At 41.8% G+C, this 26,681-nt stretch overlaps 2 protein-coding genes across 2 annotated transcripts in view; one reads left to right on the forward strand and one right to left on the reverse strand.

Moving 5' to 3' along the window:
* Positions 1-202: 202 nt before the first annotated feature.
* Positions 203-14,831, reverse strand: LOC107318352 (serine palmitoyltransferase small subunit B-like). Its single transcript, XM_032446653.1, has 5 exons — positions 14,577-14,831; positions 6,870-7,426; positions 4,158-4,303; positions 2,341-2,419; positions 203-1,087 (listed from the first exon to the last, which is right to left on the reverse strand). Exon 5 carries the CDS (start codon positions 1,053-1,055, stop codon positions 813-815), a length of 243 nt encoding a protein of 80 aa, XP_032302544.1. The 5' UTR covers positions 1,056-1,087; positions 2,341-2,419; positions 4,158-4,303; positions 6,870-7,426; positions 14,577-14,831; the 3' UTR covers positions 203-812.
* Positions 14,832-17,387: 2,556 nt separating this feature from the next.
* PPM1L (protein phosphatase, Mg2+/Mn2+ dependent 1L) overlaps positions 17,388-26,681 on the forward strand; it is an 80,646-nt gene continuing 71,352 nt past the window's right edge. Inside the window, exon 1 of the mRNA XM_015872084.2 lies at positions 17,388-18,267. Coding sequence (XP_015727570.1) covers positions 17,869-18,267 — 399 coding nt within the window. The 5' untranslated portion in view covers positions 17,388-17,868. The remainder of the gene's footprint in view (positions 18,268-26,681) is intronic.

Genomic DNA, 26,681 nt, shown 5'->3' on the forward strand with positions numbered 1-26,681 from the left:
ATGGGCTTCAAAACAAAGCCAATTACAGGATGTCCGCAGTGTTAGCTATGAAATCTGAAGTCTCAACAGTTCATGTTCCAGAAAAAAGTAAATGGCAAGAGTGTAAAATATTCCTACTCCAGCTGAATACGTAGTTTAGTGTTTTGCATATGGTATGTATGCTTTACTGATCTTTTAAAAGAATGGCAAATTATTTTAAGTCCAAGAAAATCAGAGTTTTATTTATAATATTTGTGGAAGGAAATCCTCACAATTTCAACAAATCAACTGCATTATTTTCATAAAGATGAACCAGTCAAATAATTCACTGCATTAAATAACGGAGTGAAACTAAATAAATACTGAAGTTATTGTATAAATACATACATATCAAGCCTAGAGAAGCAGCCTGTAGTTGCATGGTATCGTATAAAACCTTTCATGTACACATCTTCCCTGTCAGCAGAGCTGTAGCAGACAAGAACAATTATATGCCGTATAGGAATTTCCCAAGATGAAAACTCTCCATATCCAAACAGTTCTCCCTGGAGTAACAAAATATGCAGCACAGTTGCTTCCTTACCAAACCCAGCTTTGTAACTTCAGTCAGTCTTTAAAACTGTAAGCTCTTTAAAAGGCACTGTCAAATGATAAATACGAGGACTGACTGAAACTGATTTGGCAAATAAAGTTTGCTGTCACATAGTCCCAGAATACAGAAGAAAATGAAGAGAGTAAAACAGTGTTTGCACACACCCCGAACCTGTCTTTCTAAACAGAAAGCGTTGAGAAAAACACTTCTTTGATCCAAAAGTTATGTCAGGTTGCCAATGTTACTTCACAACAGAAACAGTATTTTCACGTTGGCTTCCAAATAAGGGCAAGCAGAACTGAAAAGCCGTGCTAATATGGACGGGGAAAAAGATGTAAGCAGTGTATGCTACCATCACTAACATAGTGACGTTGAAGCCGTAGAAGAGCACTTTTTCCCAGGGCTCCATGAGATAGCTGCAGGTGATTAATTCGAACTGGCAGTACAGCCAATAAAGATAGCTCTTCATGCTCTTAATATCCATCTTCAAGACAGAGCAGCTTCTGAAAGCCTCCCCTATTACAATAAAGGATAGTTAGGAGAAAAAGAAACCTTTAAAAGAAAAAAAATAAATAAAATTAAAAAAATAAAAATAAATAAAAATAAAACAGCAACTCAATTCTCTCCAGTCCGTCCATAGTGACCACAGCTAGCAAATATTATAAAAGCATCAGAGAACTAAAATCCAGAGACCACAAAATACATTTTAAAGCACAACACGTGACCAGATAGAAACAGACTATCCCATGAAAAGCTCCATTTGTACTCCTTTTGCCTTTTCTACCTTCACTTCTGAATAACAGAGTCAAATTCAGCCTGCTGCTGACACAATACAAACACTCCACAATATTTTTTTCCTGAAATCTGTTACCTAATAATTATTGCAAGTCCATTTTCCAAACCAAACTACTTTTATAACTTTCCCTTGCAATGGATTATTTCAGATTCTGTTGAAGCAGCTTAATTCAGAAAGCATTCATAGCTCCCTCTTCACTAGTCATGGATTCTGAACTTGGCTAGAAGTCTGATTTCTGTCACTGCAGATGGAATTGGAAGCTTTATGATTCAGTTGCTGTTGGAGTGCAAAACTGGAAGTATGCAGAATAACACACATACAGAACTACAACAAAGTACATCCATATACAGACAGTACAGCTCCATCTGCAACAGAGACTGCACTATCTACTGCAAGAATAAAAACATGCACATTTACTTTAAAGCTCTGCATTCAGATTGATGCTAATGGTTATTTAGTGTTACATTATACAGTTACTGGGAGAATACGGAGCTGGAGAGGCGAAAGGAAAACAGGACTTGTTCAGTCACTGATGCTTCATCAGTTAGGAAGTGAAACAAACTCCCCCCTTTTTAATTGGAGAGTTAGAACTTTTGGTGGTGTCAAAGTCTTTGGAAAACATCATATTCCACAGGAATTAAATACTTCATAGATCTGTAGACAGTGGAATTTCATCCTAACAAAAGCTACAGCTTAAGAGTTTTCAGGGAAATTTTGCCTTATCTTTTCCATTTGTCTACAATACCTTCCATATTTCTGCCTCACAGATAATATTTCTGTAGAAAAGAAGCACTATGAGCTACTTTTCTTAATATCCTTCCTATGTCAGACACATTTCTGTGCATTAAATGCAGCTATTGTTAAATCAAGATAATATTTAAGCCTCTTATCAAACAAAATATTGCCAAACTACTTTGAGGAAAGAATTTTCCTCCCAAAAAATGGTGCAGAGTCTGAAAAAAGCAGAACTTACCTCTTCACTTCTCCCCAGTGACAAAAAGTTTACAGAGACACTTCCTGACACTTCTTCCTTTTGCAGCTGAACATCTCCTCTACACACCGAGAAGCAGAGAGAAGTACTTTTGATCCTCAATTACAGAGTGTGTCCTTCATACCCCGCCCTGCTTTGCTATTGCTAAAAACTCCTCTGGCCAAAACTGCATTATGCAATAAGGACAGCCATCGTCTGGCTCAGCACCACACTCTCATGACAGCATTAATTTGATAATTAGTAGAGAGTCAAAGAAGAAGATGTGCAGGGAGGGAGGACTGTACAAGACTGCAATACTATACAGGAGAATCAGCAAAAAAATGTTTACAGTTCGTGCCTTCTCTAATTGGGAATGACAACAACATACCTCTGCTTCTGTGGGACTTTACAGTGCAGGCTGCTAAAGTTCCTATGAGGTGCAATGTAATGTTTGTGCAAAAATATGGTGTCAGAGTTACATAGCCACAAAAATGCATCTCAATTAATGTCACAGGAAAGTCTCAGGTGATGCCTTCACCTCCTGCAACCTTTGATTAATACCACTTTCAAACAGTTCCCAGTCTTCCTTCTGTGTCTGTCTCCCAGCCCCACACCCACAGATCAGTTGTCCTGCTTCAGAACACCAGGGAGGACAGAACACTTGAGCAAGATTTAAGTGAGTAAGACTCAGTGAATTTGCCCTAAAAATGCTACAAAATTATACCAAGCCACAAGTGCTTGAGGTATTTTAATGATCTAATTTGACAAGTAAATTAGGTAGAAATCTGCATAATAATTATGTTCTAAACTACCTGCCTGCAGTCAAATCATTCCCAAATCTGAATCAGCTTCACTTAGGAAGTAGAATGTCCCACAAGCAATGTCCAAGGCAACACTGCCACACCTTCCTGCTTCCCTTCCTCACCAAACAGCCTGAGCTGACCCATTAGTAAAAGCTGATCTAGCCCTTCAACCTTTTTTTCCTCCAGTGGTTTTCAATAAAATAAGGTTTTCTGTTGAAAAACTGCCCACATCACATAGAAAATTAAAGACATGGTAAAGCACTGCCAATGGCAGCAGTAATTCAGATGCCACATTACCTTCTCTGGGAGAGCCACGTGTCTGCTACAAGGGCCCATCTCCAAAGGTGAACAAACTACTACACTAACGAAGATATAACCTGGGCTCTGGTCTGCAGGGTGGATTCATAAATGCTGAAATATTATTGCCCTGAAATACTTCTGCAAGATTCTTACCTCAGGCATTTCTGTTTTCACCTCTACCTTCCATGCTAGATTTTGCAACAGAGCACTGGGGCATGGAGTGGGAGGAGACATTTTCAGGGGTTTTTCAAAATCCACTGATGAAAAACTACACAGAAGTAACATTGTTGTTTTATGTACAAGAGAAGCAACACTTGCAGACCACAGAGCCTGTGCCCTTGGCAGGCCAGCAGCCCTGCTTCTAGTCCCCCACTTTCCCAGCTGGGTGTTTCAGCCACAGGCACCAGCAGAGCGCTGGCAGGGCAGCAGGAGGCAGAAGTCTGTTCACCTCAGCCTGAGTTCTCTCAGAAAAGTACTTGAATGAGAGCCAAGGAAATTCACGCAGGTACTTCTGCCATTTCAAGTGCAGATATTTTCATTCCTTTGGATATTGCTCCACTGTTACTTTCAGTAATAAATTCCACAAGTTTAAACAATGCAGAAAGTAAAGACTTGTGTGAGTTCACTTTAGTTCTAACAGCTTTAGAAACATTTAAGTTTTTACCTGAAGCCAAAAGCTGTGAAAGGGGTACCTGTTAGCACGGAAGCAGAGCCTACCTCACAGGAATAAAATGTCAGGGTAGGCAGAATCCATTCCTGACGTGATGCTGTAAGCAGGTCCTGGATGGGGTTGTGAAGCTCCCAGGCACTCTCTCTTCAGGGCTCCCAGTGCAGCCACTCCTGCTGCTTCTCCCAGCTTTTACCTCAAGGGGAAATAAGATCTCATAAATACCTTTCACAGTTCATATTCACTCAGAATACAAATTTTGCCTGAAATGCCTGCTTCTTATGCCTGTTTTAGTCTACAAGCCTTACGATCATTTTCCTTCACAGAGAATAAATGGAAAAAGTCTTTAAGATCAAAACAAAACAGAAAACAAACCCACATCACAATGCTTGGTACTATTATATACTATTATAGTGATGGATGAGTGGAGATGCAAGAACAAAGCATTTTTCTCACAGTGAACTCAAAGCAGTTTTGCTGCAGCTCTGATAAGCAGCAGAGGCTTTCCCAAAGAGAGCCTTGTCCCAAAGGGGCTGCACTCCCTTCCCCTTTTTAACACCATCTCTGCATCTTTCAGTGCTCTCCTCTAAGGTGCATATCTGGAATCAACTTATCTGTGCTCCAAGAAAAGTCAGCACTGAGTCATAGCATTGCATCAACACAAATTTACATAAATCTGGTAAAGGGGAACATGGAAAACACAGCATAACATGTTATGAAAGCTTTATTACTTCCTGAGTGCCATCAGCTATTAGCCGTCCATCTCCATAACTAGCAGTGTCCAGCCCTGAACCCAGTTAATTAAAAAACTGATCCGTGCAGATGCTGGTAAAACAGCAATTGGCAACATGTATGCAAAAATCAGACTGTTGGGCCACCTCCCTCAGCCTTATCCTCGATCCTGCAGCATACTTTAAACCAAATGGTGTGTTCCCAGTCCTATTTACTTCTCTCTCCAATCGTGTCAGTACCCGATAGGCAGCAACTCATGGACAGCAGGACAGATTGTGTGCTAGAACATCCAGGCAGCTTCTCAACAAGCTTATCCTGCATCTGCCAGAAACAGCTGCTTCTGGTTGTTTTGGGGCCTTTTAGTTGTGTTGCTCAGGTTTAGGCCTAGGCTGGCAGGTAATTACATTTCAAAGTCTGTTTACTGCTTCTCTCTCTGGTTTCCAGCCAAACAGAGTTAAACACAGCCACATAAAAGGTCATGGAGTGATACAGCAAGAATTCTTTTTAGCATGGGAAACATGAATTAAAAAAGGAAACCAGAAACATTCATACATCCGCTTCACTGAAAGGAATCACCATCCTCCTTTTTGTCAGTTCAGCGAGGTTCTCCATATACAGATATATTTGAGATCAGCATCTCTTTACAGTGTAACTGAAATTGGTCATGGGTTAAAAAGCATGCTATGGGGGAATGCCGAGACAGAAGTAGTGGAAGGAAATAAGCCTAATTTCCTTAGAAGACCAAGCTAAAAAATGCCTGAAATGCAGGCATATAATATAATGCAGTAAAACTAAGACAGTTGAAAACAGTCAAAGGTGAGCTTAGCCTACTATGGAATCACACCACAGGATAATCTGATCACAAACGGTGCTGCCAACTTCCTCCTAAAGACATCCGCAGCTCACAATAGTTATCCTGTGTCCCCAAGACACCTGAGAACCAGTTGCATAGCATAAAGAAACCCAGCAATAAGGAATGGCTTATATGGAGAAACATTTGTTTGGCTTGTCAACAAAATCGGGCTGCACCAAAGAACCTACAGAATACACCCTACTGCTCTCAGAAAGTAGAAGGATTGACCTGTTCTGTACAACAGGGCAATTCTTAGAAACACTTTGCTCTGCATGGTGTAAAGCATCTAGCACGTGGATCTACATATCCTGTCACCCAGCAGGTCTAGCTCAAGCAGTATCAGCCATGGAATCAGGCTGTTAGGCACGTACAGGAACGTAATATAGACAAGGAATGTATCTGGATGAGGACAATATCTTGATGAGGAATGTGCCTTGGCTCCAGCTTATTGAGGCCTGACTTACTTCTATTAGTAATGCAAATAACATATCTCAGTTATTATTGCCTGCATGAATCATACAATTTTCCAGCATGGTACTTCAAGCCTGGTTAGACCAGTTCAAGAACTGTTTTAATTCTACATCAAGAACTGACAATTAGTGAAAACCATGGACAGTAACAACCTCCAGAAGCAAAAGGAACACACATGGCTGGCCCAGAAGGATCAGGCACATATTATATGAGCATGATATAAGAAAACACCATTTAATATTTCAGAGTGCTTCATGAAATTTGGGCACTGAGATGTGCTGGTTGTAAGGATTAACGCACCAATTCCTACTTGCAATTGCTTTACTTCAGGGCACTGCTCACTTACCTGCCCCTCATACAGTATTTTATTCAGCTATCCCTGGTACACAGACAACCATAGCAAGTTTCTTCTGCCCACCCGCCCACAAATCACTGTCTCATGGGGCATTCTGCTATTGCAGCCCCTGATAAAACTGGAAGTTCTCCTCACACCAAGCTTTGCCTGTTCTCTGACCTGTAGGATCATTCTGGTGTTCTGCTTGATAACAAGGACAATACCACACCAGCTCCCTTTCAGACCTTGAGTCTGAAAAGCAGATTGAAGCAACATGGAGACCTCTCACTGTATCCGCTAAGAAACATTCATTTAGTTTTCATAGAAAAACAGCAAACCTAATGCACAGTAACAATCATATCATATCCCTACCTCTGTTTTCTCATTTATTTTCCCTTCCTCATTCATACCAGAAGTGCACACCCCTCTGGTGAGCAGTCTCAGGAAACATTCCAGCGATGTACTTGAATGAAACTCCAGCTTCAATTAAGGACTCTGGAGCCCGCCCGAACTCCCCGCAGCAGCCGCCTGGCGGACTGGCGCCTACAAGTCCCAGCAGCCTCCGCGGCAGCGAGCCCGTGCAGGAGGCGGGAGGGCACCGCAAGGGCTGCTGGGAACTGTAGTCCCGGGGATAGGGCGGGAAGAAAAGCTGCCTCAGGGAGGGGAAAATGTTAGTGTGGGCCTCGTAGTCTCTCCTTGCAGCAAAAGCACTACGCAAAATGTTATCTGGTCATTTTTATAAGCTTCATTTTTCCTTCAGCTCAGGCTATATAAGAAATGCACCTCTTTCCAAAGAAATAAATGGTCTTTACTTACACGAACCTGCCTCTTTTACCTCAGCGGGACCTCCTGGCTTTGTGAGCACAGTCTGACATCAAAGCAGTGTTGTACACCACAGCCACGTCCCTGCTGACTAACATCTAAACAGGCTGTAAAAAGGAGAAAACTCAGGTAAAACCTAATAATTCGTACATTTTATTTTATTATTATTATTATTTTGCTGCCAGATAATACATTATGTGTTATAAAGAAAAAAGTTTCTCCTGCCTTGGTGTAAACTCTTTTGGTATGCACAATGAATCCTGAATTAATCGTATATGCAGTGGATTTGAACAACAAGTGTAAAAAGTGAATGCAGTGCAAGGTGTAAGCGCTGGGAAATGGTATAATTCAACACCGTAATATGCAGTATTACTCCTAAAGGACACTTTGGTGAACATTCATGGGTTTTATCTAAAATATATTTCAAGTTTTAGCCTTTATCAGTGCCATCAAATTAGATATATTTATAGCTTTAAACACAAAATCTTTTGCCCGTTCATTTTACTAATTCTGTTTTAATCTGTGATGTTCTGTGAAGAGACAGTACATTCCATGTGCTGCTGAAAGGAATAAAATGGTGTGCACTTACTTACGATAATAGAAAGATAGCTAGAAGTTTGTCTTATGCTAAGAGAACTATCCCTGAGTGCCCCCTTAGGTGCCTTTCATAGGTTGGAAGATGGTGTTCTGTGAAATTTAATCTGCAATAGGAGGAAAAGAAGGGATGGTTGAAAACTTGGGAGATCAATTGTAATTGCTGACTCCTAGGAACCAGAGAAGCGAACATCCTATCATGGCTGTGAAAGTGTGAATAGGGATAAGGAAATGAGAGCCTTCTAAATACACTGACATCAAGGAAAGACTGTAAGAAAACAGCAAACCCTGCAGCTTCCATATCCTGGAATGTTGTCTGCTTGACAAAGAGAAAAGAGACCCAGCAGCAATGCTGTGCAAGTGAAGAAGAGGAAAGTTTACTTTCCAGGCTGAAATAATTAGTCATTGTCCTGCAAAAATATAGAAAGCAATAGCCAGGCTGTTGCAGCCCAGCACGTCCTGCCCCTTCCAACTCGCAGACCCACTCACGCTAACAGGTTTGGGCTCAGCTTGCAGAACAGAGATGCTTGTACCCAGAGAGGACTGTGCCCTTTCTTTGATTGCCATCTCTGCTCTTCCAAAGAGCTTCAGACTGCAAAGCAAAGGAAAGGCTCAGCACAATGCAAAATGCCAGCACTCCAGGGTCATCTGTGCACCAGAGTCTTTGGGACTGCAAATGTGTGATCCACCATGGACTTGTCAAGGTCAGCAGTGCCTGTCAGCCTGTCACCTTTTCCTCTTGCAATGCTAATTAGACTCTGTGCTCTGCAAGTGCACAATAGAGGCACAGGAGATGTTTATGCATCTTGTTTGTTGCTGCCCTGTAGCCATAATAAATGCATCTTAGGACAGGCAAATGGGCTGAGCAGAAATGTTAGAATTATTTCTGTGTTTTAGAAACAGAATAGGCAGATAAAACTGTTTCTGCTTTAAGACATTTTTACTACCTCATTAAAACTGTGTTTGGACCACAACAAATAACACTTATCTTCCCCAGATATTTTTTTTCTCCAAACTCTGTATCTCCTGTGAGACATGGAGGGGAAAAGCCTTGTTTTCACAACTGATCAGGATGGACAGGAAAAAAAATCAGCAAACAATGTTTAGATTATCTACAGAGGCCCTAAAGTATCTCATCTCCACTGTGTATGTTAGTTTATCTGACTGCATTTCCTTTCCATATAAGAAGCTTTATGAAACAAAAGGCTAAAATACAGGGAATTACATTCTGTATTTTGCTTAGCAGTGCTACAGCTCACTGTTCACCAGGGGTCGTGGATTTGGAACTTGCTGTTAGCTTTTTTGAGTTAGACCCATTTATGCTTGGAATTAACATCTAATGGAAAGTGGATCTAAATCATCGTTTATTCCTTTGATTTCTGAATAACGACTTTGTTTAACTGTGAATGAGCATTTGAGGCAAATTTCATTCTTTATGGTTTTTCTATCAGGAAACAGATCTGCATTTCTGCGCTGTCAGGGTGATCAGTGATGCTGCATCTTTATTCGTATTATTTTGACAGAAGCTCAGACTTTTTCCTGTGTATGAATTCTCCTCATTCAGACATTTCGTTTACGTGTCCTAGTTTCTCTATGAGTGTGGCACAAGAAACAGGAACGTATTTTCAGTGGAATTCCCACTGACAAACATGAAATTTGAGGATTGTTAGAACTGTTCTAGAAACACATGGGGGAAAAAAAGGAATATTGATGTATTCATAGCTTGCAATTTACAGTGATACCAAAACAATGTGTGCCTACTATTACACGTTGTGTTTGGATGTGTGCACATGACAGCTCCAGTGGTACAGTAAGATTGGATTGTGAAATTTTGACATCGGCTTTAACAGCCCTCCTATAAAACACTTCTTTTGTATGTGTAAAATGTCTTTGATTTTATTGCTGTCTTCTGAAAACCATTTAATACTGCTGAGAAGAGCTCATGGATCAGCAGGGAGGTCTCTTTCTGTAGCTTTATTTCTGCTGTGATTAAGGACTACCAGCAGGATGTTATCTTGTACATACGTAGCTAAAAGGCGGATGGTCTGTTAAATGTGATTCAGATATTTGCTAAATAGTAGTTTAAGAAGAACTAGGGTTATTGTGTTTTAATTTTGGTCAAGGAAGTGCACGGTATTGGTTATATGGTAAGAGGGGAATTGTGTCTGTTGATGTTTGGTGTGCATTTCGTTCAGACACCTCTAAGGCAGGGATGCTGTAGCATGTTAGAAGGTAGAAAGCAGCTTCTTAGGCAGATTTATGTGGTCTTTCAGTTGTGTCAACTGTGAAGCCAGCAGGATTCAGAAGCAATGGCATACTAATGTTATTGAATATGATGACAGTAAATGGCCTTGCATCCATGGGAGAAGAAATACATGTGTGAAAGCAATGGACAAGAAATAGAACCAGCTGAACGCGCTCTGCAATATTTTCATTCAGCTCTAGTTCTCTGTAATTTAATCTTCCTTCAAGTTAAGTTCAGCAACTTTTCACCTAGGAGTGAACTTCATTGGCATCCTCAGTGCCCCTTCATAGTTGCAAACTGTGAAAGCAGTGGGCCTTTAAGCCAGAAGGTCTCATTTTTTAACATTTCTCTTTATATCCTTCTCTTATTAATAGCCATTTGTCAATGTAGAATTCTCAGAATTTTGGTATAGATGTAAAAATATCTTCTTTTACATGTATCCATCTTTATGATTAATAACAAAAATGTAGAGACTGGCCTAAAAAGACTGATTCCTTTCAAAATTATAACAGGCTTTCATCTCATCTTCTGATCTGATCTTAAATGAGGACATTTTCAGTTCTGGAAGAACGAGACATTGCTACCCCATATTAATCAAAGTCTGAGCTCACAGTCTAATTTAATCAAAAAGTGGAAGAAGAGCTTTTATTGGAAAATGCGGACAGAATCTTCAAATGATAGATAACAGAAGGTCAATAGTAAGTCATATCTTAGGAGAAAAATAAACCAAAGAGTTACAGCTGTTAGATTATATTTACTATTAACTGTCACAGTGTAACTAAATAGAAACATTTCCCAGCAGGAATTAGTACTCAGCGTGTAGCTTTTGATCCCCGTGGATTTACGAACCATGTTCAATTACGATTTTAGTTCTTTCCTCATATCCAGCACTTTATCACCTTCCCATCTATCAGAGCACCATAAAAATAGGACTCTGCCACTCCTGAGAGACCTATTGTTTCCAGACTTCACAGACTTACTATTAAAGCTCATTTCATGTTTCATAAATTTTTATTTCAGACATTCATCCCTGGCTCGCTTTCCTATCTGGATGACACACTGGATCTTATTCTAATGATAAATTAAATTCTTTCAGCCATATTTTCCTCATTCCAGATGTAGCTCTTCAGAGTCTCTGTGGAGTGTCATTTGAGGGTGAGAGAAAACAAAGCCCATTTTGAAAACAAAGGGCAAACTTATCCAAAGTTTGTCATACACTGAAATCCTCCTCAGTGTAGTTAATGGAGTAGTTGTTGCTCTTCTGTTTCTACAGAAGCACAGAGCACAGTCAGGAAGCGTGCTTCTGTTGGAGGCTGTTTATCCATGTACTCATAGCTTTAAGTGTCTGGAGAAGCGGAGAGCTCTAAGTACACAAGCTAGTCATCTTAACTGTATCTCTGCCACTGATTCAAATAGAACAGTGATGTATCAGGCAGAAAACCAGGGCTACCAGGGCAGATAGTCAGGTGGTCCCCAGCTTTGAAACAAATACCACAAACGCTTACAGGTATATCATTATTCTTGTAACTAGTCCCATGGATTTCATTAGTATGTACATTCCTGAGATTAATTCAGGACAGCCATATAGAGCAGAGCATGGGCTGAAGGTCACTGAGACTATTTATGTGCTTAACTGCCTTTCCAGAGCAAGGTCAGTTAAAACTTGAATTTTAGATTCTTCAGCAGAACTCGGGTCTTTAGAGAGCAAACGTTAAGACACAAGACTTAATTAAATGTCTCATGAGATTAGAGAGGAATGGAGACTAAGTGAACTTACCGAGCTTAAGGAAGTAATAGAGCTGGTTTAGCAAATGGCAGCTGGGGTTTGAAATATGTATTACTTCCCTCTAGCATAACTTAGCCAAAGCTTAAAGCACGTGCACTCATTTTAAAGATTTTTTTCTCCTATAGAGAAAAAAATAGAGATAGGCTCTATCTGACATGCTTTCTTGTACTGTCATTCCTGGCTTATTATTTGCCGGCTTGAGACGTCTCAAGCCTCCAAGAATTCATTTTATTGGACTGAGAGGCTTTTATTACCTACCACTGAGTCTACCTGACAAGTACTTGAACTTTCTTACATCTTCTCAACTTCTGAGTTAAAACTCTCTGTAAGGGAACTGAGTGCCATGTCAAAACTGCATTTTACAGTGGCCAACATTTACTACCACTGCTTCAGCTTCTTGTGTTGCATTTCTCAGCCCGCTCCTTACATCTCAGTAGTGCAGTAGTGCTCACTACTGGTAATTTAAGGTAAATGAACATGTGAAGATTAAAAACATAATAATAACAGAGACTTTAAAGTAATATTTTTCATGTCTTAATCATCAAACAAATAAATATGAGGATGTTTATTTTTTTAGCCATATTTCATCTGTTTCATGTGTAGTGATTTAACCAACCCTGGCTAAAGGAAACTCTTTAAAGGGCATCGTGCTCAAAGAGTGAATACTTCCTTTTCTTTATACAAGACTTAGGTTGTAAATATATGTTACTTCACTTCATAAGAACATTGTGATTCAAGACTTTAATGAATTTTCAGATCTCAAGAGACCAGATATAGAAAGGCAATAGAAGAAAGAAAGATAAGTATGCACACAGCCCAGATTCTGCACATTATGCTATAGTTTGCTTTTCTATCCTCAGATACATCAGTTCAGGAATTAATTCCTGGTTGGGAACATAACTAGCAGAACTCAGATGTTGGCTGGTAGCCCAGTTCCTCTGATATAAGAGCATCAGCCATCTCTGTTCCATTTCCAAAACCATAGCATCATGTATTTGCTACAGAAAAAAAAATAAATGGCATTAATGCTTAGTAAAGATTTTTGCACCATTTTTTAATTCAAAATGATTTCAGTTCCTTGGCAGAGTAGGTCTCCAGACTGTCAGCTTAGAAGTAGAAGTCGACAGAGAACAATGTTTTTGGAGAAGTCATTAGCTATAAATAAAGCAGTTCATACCATCTGATAAACAGCCTCCTGCAAAGGGATCCATGTAAATACATTCTGTTCCTTCTCTGTGCGCTGTCATCCTTTGTTTGCCTATTTTTCATCAGCTGAAGGCAGCTGCCAGTCATTCAGCACTCTCTAAACAGATTCTGTGATTGTGGCAAATTTTGTGAGCTGTGAGAATGCCGAAACCCACAGAGGTTGCAGGGAAGCAAACTAAATTTAGTATTGTCTTGCTATCACCAGCTTCTCCCATATGCACCTGCAGAAATGAATCCGCAGTGGCTGGAAGTAGGGAAGCCCGCAGCTGTTTGAAACTCATTTCCCCATCTGGTGTCAGCATCACAGTCTGGTGCCTTAGGAAGCCTGGGATGATGTGGGAACTGGAGGAAAGAAAAATAAAGGAGCGATAAAAGAAAATTAAAGCAACGTCATAAAATTCTCTTGTAGTCAAATGATTTCTCCCATTAAAATCCAGCTCCTCTGCAGTAAATCTGCATCGTGGTGAAGCAGATGGTGCTGTGGTATGTGGTTTTTTTTTGCAAAGCGAGAAAGAAGGAGAGGCAGTTCTGACAGCTGAAGGTATCACAGCACACAGCTATTTCAGTACAGATCGTACCATTTGATCTTACTAGGCACGCTGCCTATGAGGAGATGGAGAACAAACAAAAAGAAGTGCTTTCCACTGTAGACTCACTAGTAGAATAGGTAACACTTAATGTACCCTTGAGTAGAAGATGTGATTAGGCTGATCAGTGTTTTTACTACACCCAGTTCTTATGAACCCAGACTTTCTTGTGTGAGTCAGTGCAGTGCAGACATCTAAATTTAAGAGTCTGACCACTGATACCTACCATCATTTATGAAGTCTGCTGTGAGTTTCTCTCACAATTAACTCCTGTATTTTTGCTTGTATATTTTTGTTTTGTTCTGTTTTCCTATTACTTTTTAAATTTCTTATTGAGCTTTAATATTTCTCTTGGAAGAAGTTTATAGCTGCATCCTGTGGACATCAGCGGTGCTCATTCAGTTTTCTCTGTTGGCCCTTTAACAAAAGTCTGTATCTCTTCCTTCACCCACCACTTTTACAACACAAATCCCATTTGAGCCCCAGAGGTATGAATGCTTCAACGTTATTTATTGGCAGACCTAACTCAAGCAAATTCCAAGCAATGAACATGCATAAATCCTCTGTAATTTTTAAAAGAGGGAAAGTCTTAAATTCTCTGTGCCCCAGTAGAGCAGTTTTCCACCATTTTTATTTTATTATTTCTCTATCTATCTCCGTCACCAAAACCTTGGTGAATAAGTGAGCCGTTCAAACTGAGTAACAGGAACCTGTCCATAAGGCTCCATAAGAAAAAGCAGCAGCCTGTACAGACTGATCTCATATTCCCAGGAACAAAAGCACAGACTGCCTGCTGCACACCATTCAGGGCCCATAGAGCAGTCAGAAAGCCAGCTTACCTGCTTTTCCCCAAGGAAATGTTAGGCAGCCTAGGGCCAGGATCCCTCTGTCCTGCCTTGTGGAAGGCTTTACTGCTGGGGTAAGTTCAAGGGAAGTTGTGAGTGCTGGATCACTGCTGCCCCTTTGAGATTGACTTTGGCTATAACCAGCCTCATGAAGACTCGTGGCACTAGATTCAGCTTGAGGTCTGTTCTGAGCAGCACAGTCAGCTGAGTCTACAGCTGATTTTCATTTCAGAGTAAGACAAAAAAAGACATCTGTTACCTCAGTTCCCCTCTCATCTCAGTTTTGATACAAGATTAGCTTGGCTAAACTAAGGATCTAGCACAGAATGCAACCCATAATGCTTTGCATATAGATGTATCTGAAAGTAGTAAAAATGCAAGCTTGGAATTAAAATGTGTAAATCAAATTTGTAGTCTCTTGCATAATGCAAATTAAATGGTCTACAACATAAGACAAGAAACATCTGTTAAACTGAGTAAAAATTAATGATGAAGAAAATGAGGTTTCCTTTGTTATTGATTTTTATCAATTTATGTTCAAATCTCAGAGAGATTTAATAAGAAGGCTGCCAGTTCGTAGCTAATTCAAAGTGACTCTAAATAGCTTGGTTTCTATTTATATTTTGCTTGCGTATTTTGGAGTTCTTCATGAAAGTGGTAACCTCGTGGTGCATTAATCCACCAGCACAACCTTCACAGCTGTGTCCAAATACATCTTCACTGCGCAGTGCCATGAAGTGATGCTGATGTTTAAATGAACTGCTGCAGACAGCAGCTGTGGCAGCCAGGACCATCTTCAGGTTTATCTGCTGGGTTTCTTTGGTGATATTTCAGTCATGCTCCAATTCTCAGTGAATTCAACTCTGAAAACTGATGGGGAAAAATGTGTTTGGAATAATGATGATACAAAGGAGCTGATCAGAGAGAGCTCAGAGTAATAAGTGAGAATTCCCAAAGGTGTCTCACATCCTTGAGAGCTGAACTAAGAATCAGATTTCTGGGACCGTGCTTCTGCCAAGGTCCAAGACAAGATGCCCACATATCCCAGAGGTGCTTCCTTTGCACAGCAATTCACTGCCCCGCGCTCTGTAGCAGCATCTGAGGCTTAAATAAAAGATGCTGATGAAACATGACTCTGTTTTCCAGAAGTCTCCCCACATCCTGTGACCCTCGTCCTCACTGACACTACATTGCCAGGAATTAAACACAGATCAGATGTTACACGTGAAGATGTTCTATAATGAGCGCTGGGAACTGAGGAGCTTGGAAAATGTCAGAGAACAATTGCTGTGGAAAATTGCTGTTTTCATTCCACAAATGTTCCCCTTCAAAGGAAATGCAAGAGGAGCGAAATTTCTATAATAAGATTTCTCATGGGTTTACCAGGGAGAGGGGAGAATCTGTCTGTCGAAACAAATGTTCTTACAAACACGTAAGCAGTAGGAGGAGCTGTTGAGCAAGATATGTTTTTTCTACCTCATGATAAGGTGTGTAATTATGAAGTTTATTTGTGAAGATGGCTCAGTGGAAATCCAAGTGAAATCTTTCAGTCACAAATGCCACAGAGTGGTGAAGTTTTTAATGATTTCCAGTGCTGAAAAGAAAGTTTTTGGGTCATGCTTTTCACTGGGGAGATCTGGTAGGGAAAGCAATGCAGGAACCAGCCATGGAGTGCACAATGAAACACTCATGTGAGTCCCTTTGCTCACCCTGGGTCAGGGCTGACTCAGCGCCACACTGAGCCTTCCAGTTGTGCACTTATTCTATCTTCACATAGAACTCACATGTAGCACCTGGATCGTTCACATTTAATTGGTGGTCACTTCCATTTCAAGAGCTGAGTGAAAGCGAATTCTCTGATTAAGAGAAAGCTGATTAAGCTCGATTCTTTCTTAAGCTGATCTTTGAAAAACTAGCCAAAAATATTGTGTAAGTTTACATGCAACTTCTGTATTACCAGAAGTGTAAAGAGAGGGGGAGCTGTTGGAAGACACAGAGGGCGCACACTCACACTCAGCTCCGGCAGCTTCAAAGGCAGACGGTTCAGTGACAGTATCAGACTGGATGCATGGTTTGCTCATTCATTTCACCATCACTCTGATGTGTTCAGCTGTCACATCAGCCGTCACACTCTTGATGAATTTAGTCAGTTTGCAGCCCCCCGTTCTGCCAGCTGGTGAAAATCACTCCTTCTCATTTGTAACTCAGGCTGTTTGCTGAATTGATTTTATCCCAGCAAACTTGTGCTCGCAGTCACAGCTTGTGATCTACAATTATCAGAAAAACAACCTACAGAAGTGGGTCAGACAAAGAAAATACACATTTGGAGTAGTTCCTGTATTCTTTTCATTAGCGTTGCCTGGACGCCCTCGACTATTTGTTTAATAACTTGGAACTGTGTACTTCTGTTCCTCTTCACCAAATGTGAATTGCATGTGAACGCATCTTGGAGGTTACTATTACATTTAGAAGATAAACTTCCACGACTGGCTTCAAGAACAGCCACAGCCCCGTTTGTTCCTTTGTTTCTCCGGGTTCGCGTTTAGTAGGGGCTGCTGAGGGGTCTCCAGCAGCTGCTGTGCCGGGTGCTCAGCGCGGTGCTTGTGACCCGGCACCTGCAGTTATCTCTCTCGGCGGTGATATCTCTCTCGCTTCTCTTTGTTGCAGCCCCGCCGCACTACAACGCCCGGGATCCCTCGCGCCGCCGGCCTCCAATCGGCGCAGCTCCCCGCCTTGTAGTACATTGTAGGCCGGTGGAGGGGCCAGGCGAGGAGGAGGCGGTGGCGCCCCGCCCCGGGGGAGGGACGGCGCAAGGCGCGGGGTGCCCGGCGGACAGGTACCCGCGGCGGCCCTGCCAGCCACCAGCGCTGCGGTCGGCCCCTGCCTCCGCGACACTGCGAGCTGCCATAGCGCCGGAGCGCGGCGGCCTCTCGCGGGGCCCTGAGGAAGAGCAGCGGCCTAGGGGCTGCCCGCGGAGGGCTCGGGCTCGGAGCGGTGCCGCTGCCGCAGGGGGTGTGCGGCGCCGGCGGAGCTTTCCCCGCCGAGCCGGGCCGGGCCGCTCCCCGCAGGAGACACGGGGCGCCGCGGTGCCGGCAGCGACGGGGCGAGGAGCGGCCCCCCCCGGGGCGCCGGCCGGAGCAGGGAGCCGCGGGGAACGGGACTCGGCGCTGCCCTCCTGCCGGCTGCGCCCCGGCCGAGCATGCACTGATCCGCTGCCTCGACTCAACCCCGTCCCGTCCGCCGGGAGCGCGTTGCATGGTGTGGGGATACACGGTCTCGATAATAAATGATAGAGGATACAATGACTTTGCTGTCTCTGCTGGGTCGGATCATGCGTTACTTCTTGCTCAGACCGGAGACCCTGTTCTTGTTGTGCATCAGCCTGGCCCTATGGAGTTATTTCTTCCACACGGATGAGGTGAAAACCATTGTTAAGTCCAGCAGGGATGCGGTGAAGATGGTGAAGGGCAAGGTGGCCGAGATCATGCAGAATGACAGGCTCGGGGGTCTGGACGTGCTGGATGCCGAGTTCTCCAAGACCTGGGAGTTCAAGAGCCACAATGTGGCTGTCTATTCCATCCAAGGCCGGAGGGATCACATGGAGGACAGGTTCGAAGTAATCACCGACCTAGTGAACAAGACTCATCCCTCCATCTTCGGGATATTTGATGGGCACGGAGGAGAGGCAAGTGCTCAACTGGATAAGGGGTGGGGGGGAGGATTGTTACAGGATGAGGAGCGGACGTGTCCTTGCCTGTAAGGTTCAAACGGTTATATCGAGACATTGACTCAAGGATGGGATTCCTTTCCTCCTTGGGGGAGCGGGTGGAGGGGAAGAGTCTCTGAGTACAGAGAGAGGAAGATACTCCATTTGCTTTCTGTTTCGTTACCACTTCCACATTCTGTGTAGTGTAAATGTGTTCATACCCTCTCTGCCCTTTACTGTAGTAAAGGTTTAATTAAAGTAAAAGCCATTGAAGGTGGCTCCTACGTGCACCGAATAACGATGATGAGAACAAACTCCCTGGAGGCATCTTTTGTGAGCACAGAGTGTGGTGTGCTGTGATTTTGGCAAAGGGCTGTCAGGGGCTGTGCTGTCAGCAGCGCTTCCCAAGGAGCATCCTGCATGTGCTCAGCCTCAGAGCTGGGCTGCGTGTGTGCTCCATGATTCACCCTCCTCTGAAGACAAACAGGTCATGGAGAATGAGTTCCACGTTTATGAATTACATATTGGTTTAACAAAATTCTAATTGTGTTTCATGCTTGTCCCTGTTGGCAATCCGGGAAAACTGTAATTGTGAAACTCGTGGTGTTATTCCTCTTAACTTTTCAGATAGTGGTTTCCTTTAGGTTGTGCTGTGCAATTAGTGTTCTTTCATAGTGTAATAAGCCCTTTATTTCAGATGACAAATGTCGAAACTCTAGTTAGGATTGTGGTGCTGCCAGTTAGCTTTGTGTGTAGCGGAAAGCTTGTATTTCCTAACTGCAGCAAAGGAATGCTGAAGAGGAGGAGGTTCCTTGTATGACATTAGTTCCAGCATCCATTATGCAAGGAATGAAATTACCTTAAGGGTTTTGTTAGGATGATGCAAGCTGGAAAGGAATACTGAAGTTGTTCTTGCAAGTGCTCCTGTTGAGAAGTAAAACTGTGTGTGCTATACAGTAGGAGTGCTTGGGTTTTAATCCAGCTGCTTCCACAGGTCGAGTATTGAGTCCTTCCTAGAAGCTCTTGGGCAGTGACCAGACACAGGAACACAAAGGTGGCAGCTGCTGTCCATCTAAACTTGTGCTTGCTGAAAAATCCAGGCCTTGGGCAAATGATCATAAAGCTTCTTTTGGATTGCCTGCACAGCTGTAAAGCGATGATGCTTTTTTTATGGTGTTTAGTGTTTTACCCCCTTTAAATAAAGCCAGCACTTTGGATATTGAAAATATTCGTAAAAACTGTTTGAACTCTGTTTTCCTTTTTGTGTCTGATTTTGGTTGGGATGCAGTTGTGCCAACTCTTATTGGCAAACTCGTGTCAGATCACTGTTCCTTGGCCTTCGAGGAATAGTAGTAGAAATATGTGTATATATCACAAACTGATACAATCTTCTCATCAAGGGATATAACGTCTGCTCTGTGAATTTGGTACATCTGGCTCTTTTGTTCTCTGAGGCTTTGGACGGGAGGGAGCTCGTGTTTTGTCTTTTGCTTTCTTCCCTGTTGTTTAAACCCAGTGTTCTGACCTCAAGTGGTGAGCTAAAGCAAGTTAGGAAGAATATCTCTGTCATGTTTTTAAGCAGTATTCTGAGATTGTTACTGGAAGAAATACAATGTGAACAGTTAAACTTTGGTATTGCTAAGGAGAGATCTGATTTTGTTCTTTAATTTGTATCATCTGCGTATCTTGATCCACATTTGATTGCACACTCAGGTCCTTTAATAATCCATAACTAACGCAGAATAGCAAAAGAAATAGAAAGTGCCCTCTGCATATATGAGTGTGTATAGACATATAGATATACTTTTGTTATGGGGCTTGAAATTACATCCATAAAAACGTTAGAATTGTAATACCACATCTGTGGAAAGCTCAATTACCTTAATTATTTTGCTTCCCCAGGGAACTTTTTCTAATTGATTCAGTGGCCAAGTGTGAGGATTTATCCGAGGTCTGGCATTTCGAAGGGTTTCGAAGATCTTTCTCCAAGCTTTACTGAAGTTAATATTTAAAAGCGTCACTTATTGATCTTTCCCATAAAATCCCCACATGTTCTTAGTGGCCTTTTCTCCCACAAAAAATAAGTATTGGATCACTGGGGGCATCACTTGTTTCTAGTTCCAGGTAAAAACTGATTGTGAGAACAACACCTGTGTGCTTTGCGTACAGCAAAACCAGCTTCCATGAAGTAGTTTATTCATCTAAGCGAATGATAGTTCTCAATAGAAAAGAGGGGAAAGAAATGAAATAACAAAATGAATAGTTTTATTTAATATGTAGTACATAATGTTAAATTTCATGTCGTGTATTTGTTTTCTGGATGCCTTATTTATATCTTTTTGTTAAAAAATAATTACTTCATGTAACACTCTTGCTATATATAAGTTTGAGAGGTGAAACTTGATGTCTGGTGTGTAATGTGCTCTTCTTTTTGTACAAAGTCAGGTTGTCTTTTTCTTGCCAGCTGAGTAATCACAACCCAGTGTGGGCAGGGGCAAAGAAACAGGCTTAGGAACAGTGACAAAAAGTTTTGCCCTGTTGTCTCCCTGAGTGACCAGTGAAAGGAGTCTCGAATGTGACTTAGAATCAAATCAGAAATGAAGAAAGCTTTTGTCTGTTACCTCCTCAGCTTCTTTCTCCAGCTGAACCATGCCTTGCATGTTGCCTTTGTTGTTACTCGTTTTTTCTGTCTGTGGGGCTGTCTGGACGGAGGGGCTGAGAAGCAGCAACCCAGATAAATGAGAAAATAATTTGCTATGAATTTGAAAGCTGAGCAATTGGAAGGAAAGGATGTTTTACCAGAAGGATTTATCCATTTGATCTATGACTTACTAAAGGGTTGGGGGTTTTTTGTTGTTGTTTTTTTTCCTTGGTTTTTTGAGATATTTAAGTTTTAAGTGCTGAGTTTTAGCTGAGATCTTAGTATTGTCAAAGATGAAGCAGCTCGCTGTCTGCAGTTTTATGCTTGTGGCCACGTTGCATATCATGTTATCAACCCTAGGAGATGATGACTTTTAAAATGAAAGCACTAGATAGGGCCTTAAATGCCAATTGTGCTTGTTTGAGGTTGAAAACTGATGTGGATTAGCAGAGTGAGCAGCTCGGTAACTGTCTCATAAAAAGCACATTGCCTTTTATTTCTCTTGACCTCCTGGAGTGTTCTTATACACCTGGATAAGGCCATGATACAGCTGGTTTAGAGAGCTGCAGATACAATGTTGCAGCATGTGAAATACTCCTTATTTATAGTGTAGGAAGTTCAAATGTGAAAGTAGAGAATTTGCTGTATACATGGCTGTGTTTTCAACTGTGCACAGAATCTTCTAAAGCTTTGTGGGCAATGGGACCTTGAGATCAGCAGCATGAACTTGTAGCAGAAATCTCTGGTTACTGATTAACTTTCAAAGACAAGGGGAAAAAAAAGGTCAGAAGATAATGGTGAGTCCTTATTATTTTTGCCTGAGCCTATGGAAATGTATATGCTGAGGTGAAGCCTGGAGAAGGCGGCCCCATGCCAGCTGTGTGCAAACGATCCTGCTGTGCATTTGAAGTACAGGTACTTGAAAGCATGATGAATCCACCCTGATTCACTGGGCTGAGCTCGCTGCTTTGCGCTGCCTTCTTGAGCACTGCCACGGCAAACGAGGTGTAGTGAGGTTTTATTGGGAGTGAACTTCTCGAGTACTGCGTGCTTAGGTCACAGCTCACGTAGTGTTCTTGTTGAACAGGAGCAGGATGACATTAGTCTCCAATGAAGGGGAACAGTTCTTGGATATCGTGTTACAGGATTATGATTTTCTGCCAAGAAAGTCACAGTCAGGTAATTTTGGGGTCTGAATTCCCATGTGCTCTGCAAAAATGTGATTTAAAATTGCTTTAAAAGGTGCAAAACTTTGTAATTGGAAGTGAGAGCTCTTAGCACTGCCATTCACAGCTGTGTTATTCCTCGGGTGTGGAACTGAATCTTTTTCAATTTTTATTAAAATCAAAAAGTCAATTAATTTTCAGTGTATTGTGCCCACTTAGCTTGAATCGTTGCTTCTATGTTTGGGTGCGCAGGCAGCTGCTTTAATTAAATCAGTTTTGATTCATGGATGCTTTTAGATTATGAGCAGTCATTTAACTTTCTCTCTGAGCTTGAATAACTCCTAGGAAGTGTTTATGTGCATGCTCCTGCTCCACAGTTTATCCATTGCCATAGATGGGATGGGTATTTCACAGCTGCTGAGCCAGAATGCTCAAGCAGGCCTTGCTGGAGTGCTTGGTGTTCATGACTCAGTACCCAGTGGCAATGCTCCTTGGCTCACATTCTTAGGTGTTTGGCAATGTTTAAAGGCAAATAGAAGCTGGGTAATGAGGAATGCCTTAAATTGCTTAAAGATGTGCTAATATGCACTACTGTTACTACTTAGTGTACTGATAGACAGTGGTAAAGGTGTGTTAGCTAGTTCTGTTTAACATGGTGTCCAGCCAGGATGTTTTACAAACAAATTTAAATGCAGCTCTGGGGCAGTGAGATGTTGAAATAATCGGTTCTGTAGGTCAGGGAGCTGCTTATTTTTGAGTCTGAGTGTTAGAGTAAAAATTTGTACTCCTTAGGTTACTAAAAACAGCGCATCACCCGAGCTTTGCCCACTTCTTCATCTTTCAGTAGCTCCTTTGGACCAAAGTAATATTTCTCCTTTCTCCTTGTTGTTAGAGAGATCCAAATATTTAGGATGTAAATTGTATCTTAAAACTGGACTTCTGGTTTCTGGCATCTTCACTTTTAAACAATCTCCTGGTGCCAGATGCTGTTCTGCTGCAATCCAGTTCTCTGTGGTTGGAGCAGCACAGCAGCAGCCCTGGGACTGCAGGCAGGAACCGTGCTGTGATTCTGTTTCTGTGCTCAGAGCTGGGCACTGCTAACTTTCTCCTTGATCTTGGGACCCTTCAGAGATCTTCCACTTCACCTGTCCCATGTTTCTTTGGAACGTGTCACACCTTCCCAGCAGGATGTGACAGCATGTCCACTGCCCACGTGTTCTGCTAAGGCCCTGCCTTGGCTTTAGGAGCCTCTGATTGTGCTGAGTTTGGATCTATCACTGAGTTTGCTCTTTGTTTTGAGCACTTAATAGACATAAAAGATCCAGAAAAGGGAAAGAAGGCTTGTTTTCTGCAAGCTCTGTGCTGTTCTTTGATTTGAATCCATGCCTTTCAGATGACAGTTCTGAAAACTGGTTTAAGGGCAGCAGCCACTATAATTACACACAGAAAGTCTGGGGGCTGCCTTTGCTGGGGTGTGCAGCCTGCACCACAGGAGACCAAAGCTGAACAGTAATGTGAACTATTGCTGCTCATGCCGTGTGGCACTTTCATGCTTTTTAAACTGATCTGTGTGTTCCTAGTAGTGTCTTTGTGCCCCAGTATGAAAACCTCTGTAATGAGCTCTGGAATGTGTTCCCTGTGCCACCACCTTCTGACAAATGACACAGATGAGAACGAGGCTCTTCATTCTTAGAAACAGCCTTTATGACCAACTGCCAACTCCCTGCTCATGTTCATGTTATGATCACCGTTCTCGTCACTGGCCGTTACTTAGACAGCAGCCCAAGTGGGCAGACCAGTTTCTCTGGCTCATGGCCATCTCTTTGCCGAAGAGATCTTCAGTGTAAAAGATCACGAAGATTTAATGACCCTCTGTTTTTATTAGCCCTGTAGAGTTTCAGTTCAACCTGATGTTTATGTGACAGCAGGAGACAGATGAGTCCAGAAGGAAGTTTCCATGCTGACGAAGATATACTGAAAGGCAGCTCATGATCTCAGAGCTCTTTAGCTAGTGTTAAACATTTGGGCTAGTGCCTTTATTAAAGCAGTTTAAAACTTATTGACAAATGTAGCGATTTTATTTGGAAGTAATATAGCTTTGAAAAAATGGTGGTGTTGTTTTTCTCACAATCTTGCTGTTAAAATGTTGTGAGGATTGCAGAATACTAATAGTTAGTCCAGAGTAAGTACTGAAAGTGCCTGAATCAATGTTCAAGTAACTGTCCATTCAAGCGCTATGGCACAGTGCTTAGATAGGAAAGCTGTTCCTGGTGTGGGATAAGTGATCTATCTCAATTGCAGTCAGGAGATAAAAAGATGAGACTTTCAAGTCTAGAATAAATGACTGCCTATAAAGTAATCTGAATGGAGAGTCTATCTCTTTCTACTTGTGTAGAAGTATAATTCTAGAAGATCTGCTGACGTGGCTGCACCTGGCACTGAGCTGGGAGGAAGGCTCAGGCTGCAGGTAGAGCAGCTTCAGAGCCGCTGAGCACTAAAGCAGCCACCGGGAGAGGATGAAGTGCCACTGCTTCGTTAGTGCCATAACGAACTGCAGAGCGCAGTGCCAGTCACACTGCTGCTGGTACAAATTGATTATGATGCTGAAACATCACTGGCTCTCATCATCTCCGACCTTGTCTGATTCACAGCTGTGTGAGCAGCTGACATCTCCAGCCAGACAATCAAAGGACGTGTTTTAACTGCTAAACCACAATGCAATTATCCATACCACGTCATGTCGACAAAACTCAAAGTTCCCCTGGAGAAAGGAACATTTAGTTGCACTTACTTTCAGTGCCCAAATGTTATCTCTTGCAAATTTTCTCATTGTTCATGATGTAGAAAAAGCTTTTTTTTTCCCCAAAAAATCCCCTTCAAGATTAAACATTTTAAGTTCTGCTACAATAGCTGATACTGTCATACGGTTCTACTTTCAATCAATACACTTCTAATGTAATAAATATCTTTAGTTTTTCATTCTCTACCAGATGGAAAACTGCTGAAAGGCTCAAAACTTCTGGTAAGTGAAGGTGCATGGTCCATGATACTGCTCTCTGGTGTGTTCCATGATTCAATTACACCTCTTTGAACTTGCATTTTAAATGGGAAGTTGATTTGTTTGCAGGTAGTGTACTCATGGACCCCACCAAAGAATTGCCTAAACTTTCCCTGCAGCGTGTATTCTCCAAACACACCAAACTAGAGGTATTGAAAAATCTGGTTATGATCAGCGTGGGAGTAAGAGGAAATGGAGGATGAAATATAGTAGTCTCCTGAGTTTCCCTGCTGCTTATTGCCCTGTTACAACTCAGGTTGTCCTGCAATTGAGATGAAACCACATTTTCTTACAGAAGAGCAATAGTGATGGCTCCTGGTACTGGGAGAAATGGAAGAAAGAATGTGATTTTGCATCGTTGTTTGCCTTAATTGTAATTACTGTAAGGCTGGACATAGTTAATAACACGGCCCTAGCAGGACTGTCAGGCAGCCATAGGAGAACTACTATCGGTTTCAGTGTAGCACTGTTTACATACTGGTTGAGATTCAAAACCTGGGAGGTGTGTGTGTAAGGGTTTCTTCTGTAGCTTAGGATGAATATTGTTTTATTTCTCTGTACACATTTGAGAGAAACAGAGAACATGAATGTGCATTTTGGCTGCATCTCTTTATGGCTCTTGAAAGCACAAATGGTTTATAATTCTGGATGCTCTGAAAACGAGACTTTGCCCTTTTTGTTCCTACTGATGTCCATTGCTTTGCTGGCATGTATTGTAAGTCCTTATTGCTCAGGACTTAGGGAACAAAATGTGGGACCAGCTGCTTGTGTCATAGTGCCAACTGGCACAGAAATTTCAGAGGAGAGCTCCAAGCAGTCCCTCCTTTTGCTTATACACCAAACATAAATAATGATGTGAGGTGTTGCATTAATTTGCAGACAGTTTGATACAGTTTGATAAGACAGACTTTTTCATTTTGCAAAGTGAATGTTTTACGCTTTCATATAAAATACATCAAAGAAATCTGGGGGTTTTGGGTTTTGTTTTGTAAAAGGGAACTTGCCTCACAGCTACTATTACAGTTGTGGTTTTGAAAGGCAAAGCAGAGTGATTGAATTCTCTGTGGATGAATGCTGCATAAAAGATTTGTAATCTTTGGCAATTAGAAAATTGTTGCTGAGGTTAATGGTGATATTATTTTTAACTTTGAGGGCAGGAGCAATCTCCTGCCTCCAGGATAAAATTATTTCAATCAGTGCTTTAAATAAGCACTTTCCATGATTGTCCAAATTTACAAGCATTTAAATCATCAACCTGAATTCTTCTTTTGCTTTAGTATTTGTTTTAGAGATTGTATCACTTGATAGACTGCTTTGCATTATCTGTTCTTGTATTATTTGTGAAAAGGAGAATGGGATGTGCTATCAGTCTCTTCTTTGAGGTTTTTTTGTTTGCGCTGTTCTTGTCTGGATATCGCAACTGTCAATGAAGAAGGGGAAAAAAGACCAATGAATGTACCCATGTTTGTTAAAAGTTGCCGAATGATTTCCTAATAGAACTAATTGTACTGAACGTTTTGATCCTATG

This window comes from Coturnix japonica, chromosome 9, assembly GCF_001577835.2.
Source record: "Coturnix japonica isolate 7356 chromosome 9, Coturnix japonica 2.1, whole genome shotgun sequence".
NCBI classification, from domain to species: domain Eukaryota; kingdom Metazoa; phylum Chordata; class Aves; order Galliformes; family Phasianidae; genus Coturnix; species Coturnix japonica.

Bases quoted from the DNA above. Each gene is read 5' to 3' on its own strand.
- LOC107318352 (XM_032446653.1), bottom strand. From the start codon at position 1,055: ATGGATATTAAGAGCATGAAGAGCTATCTTTATTGGCTGTACTGCCAG.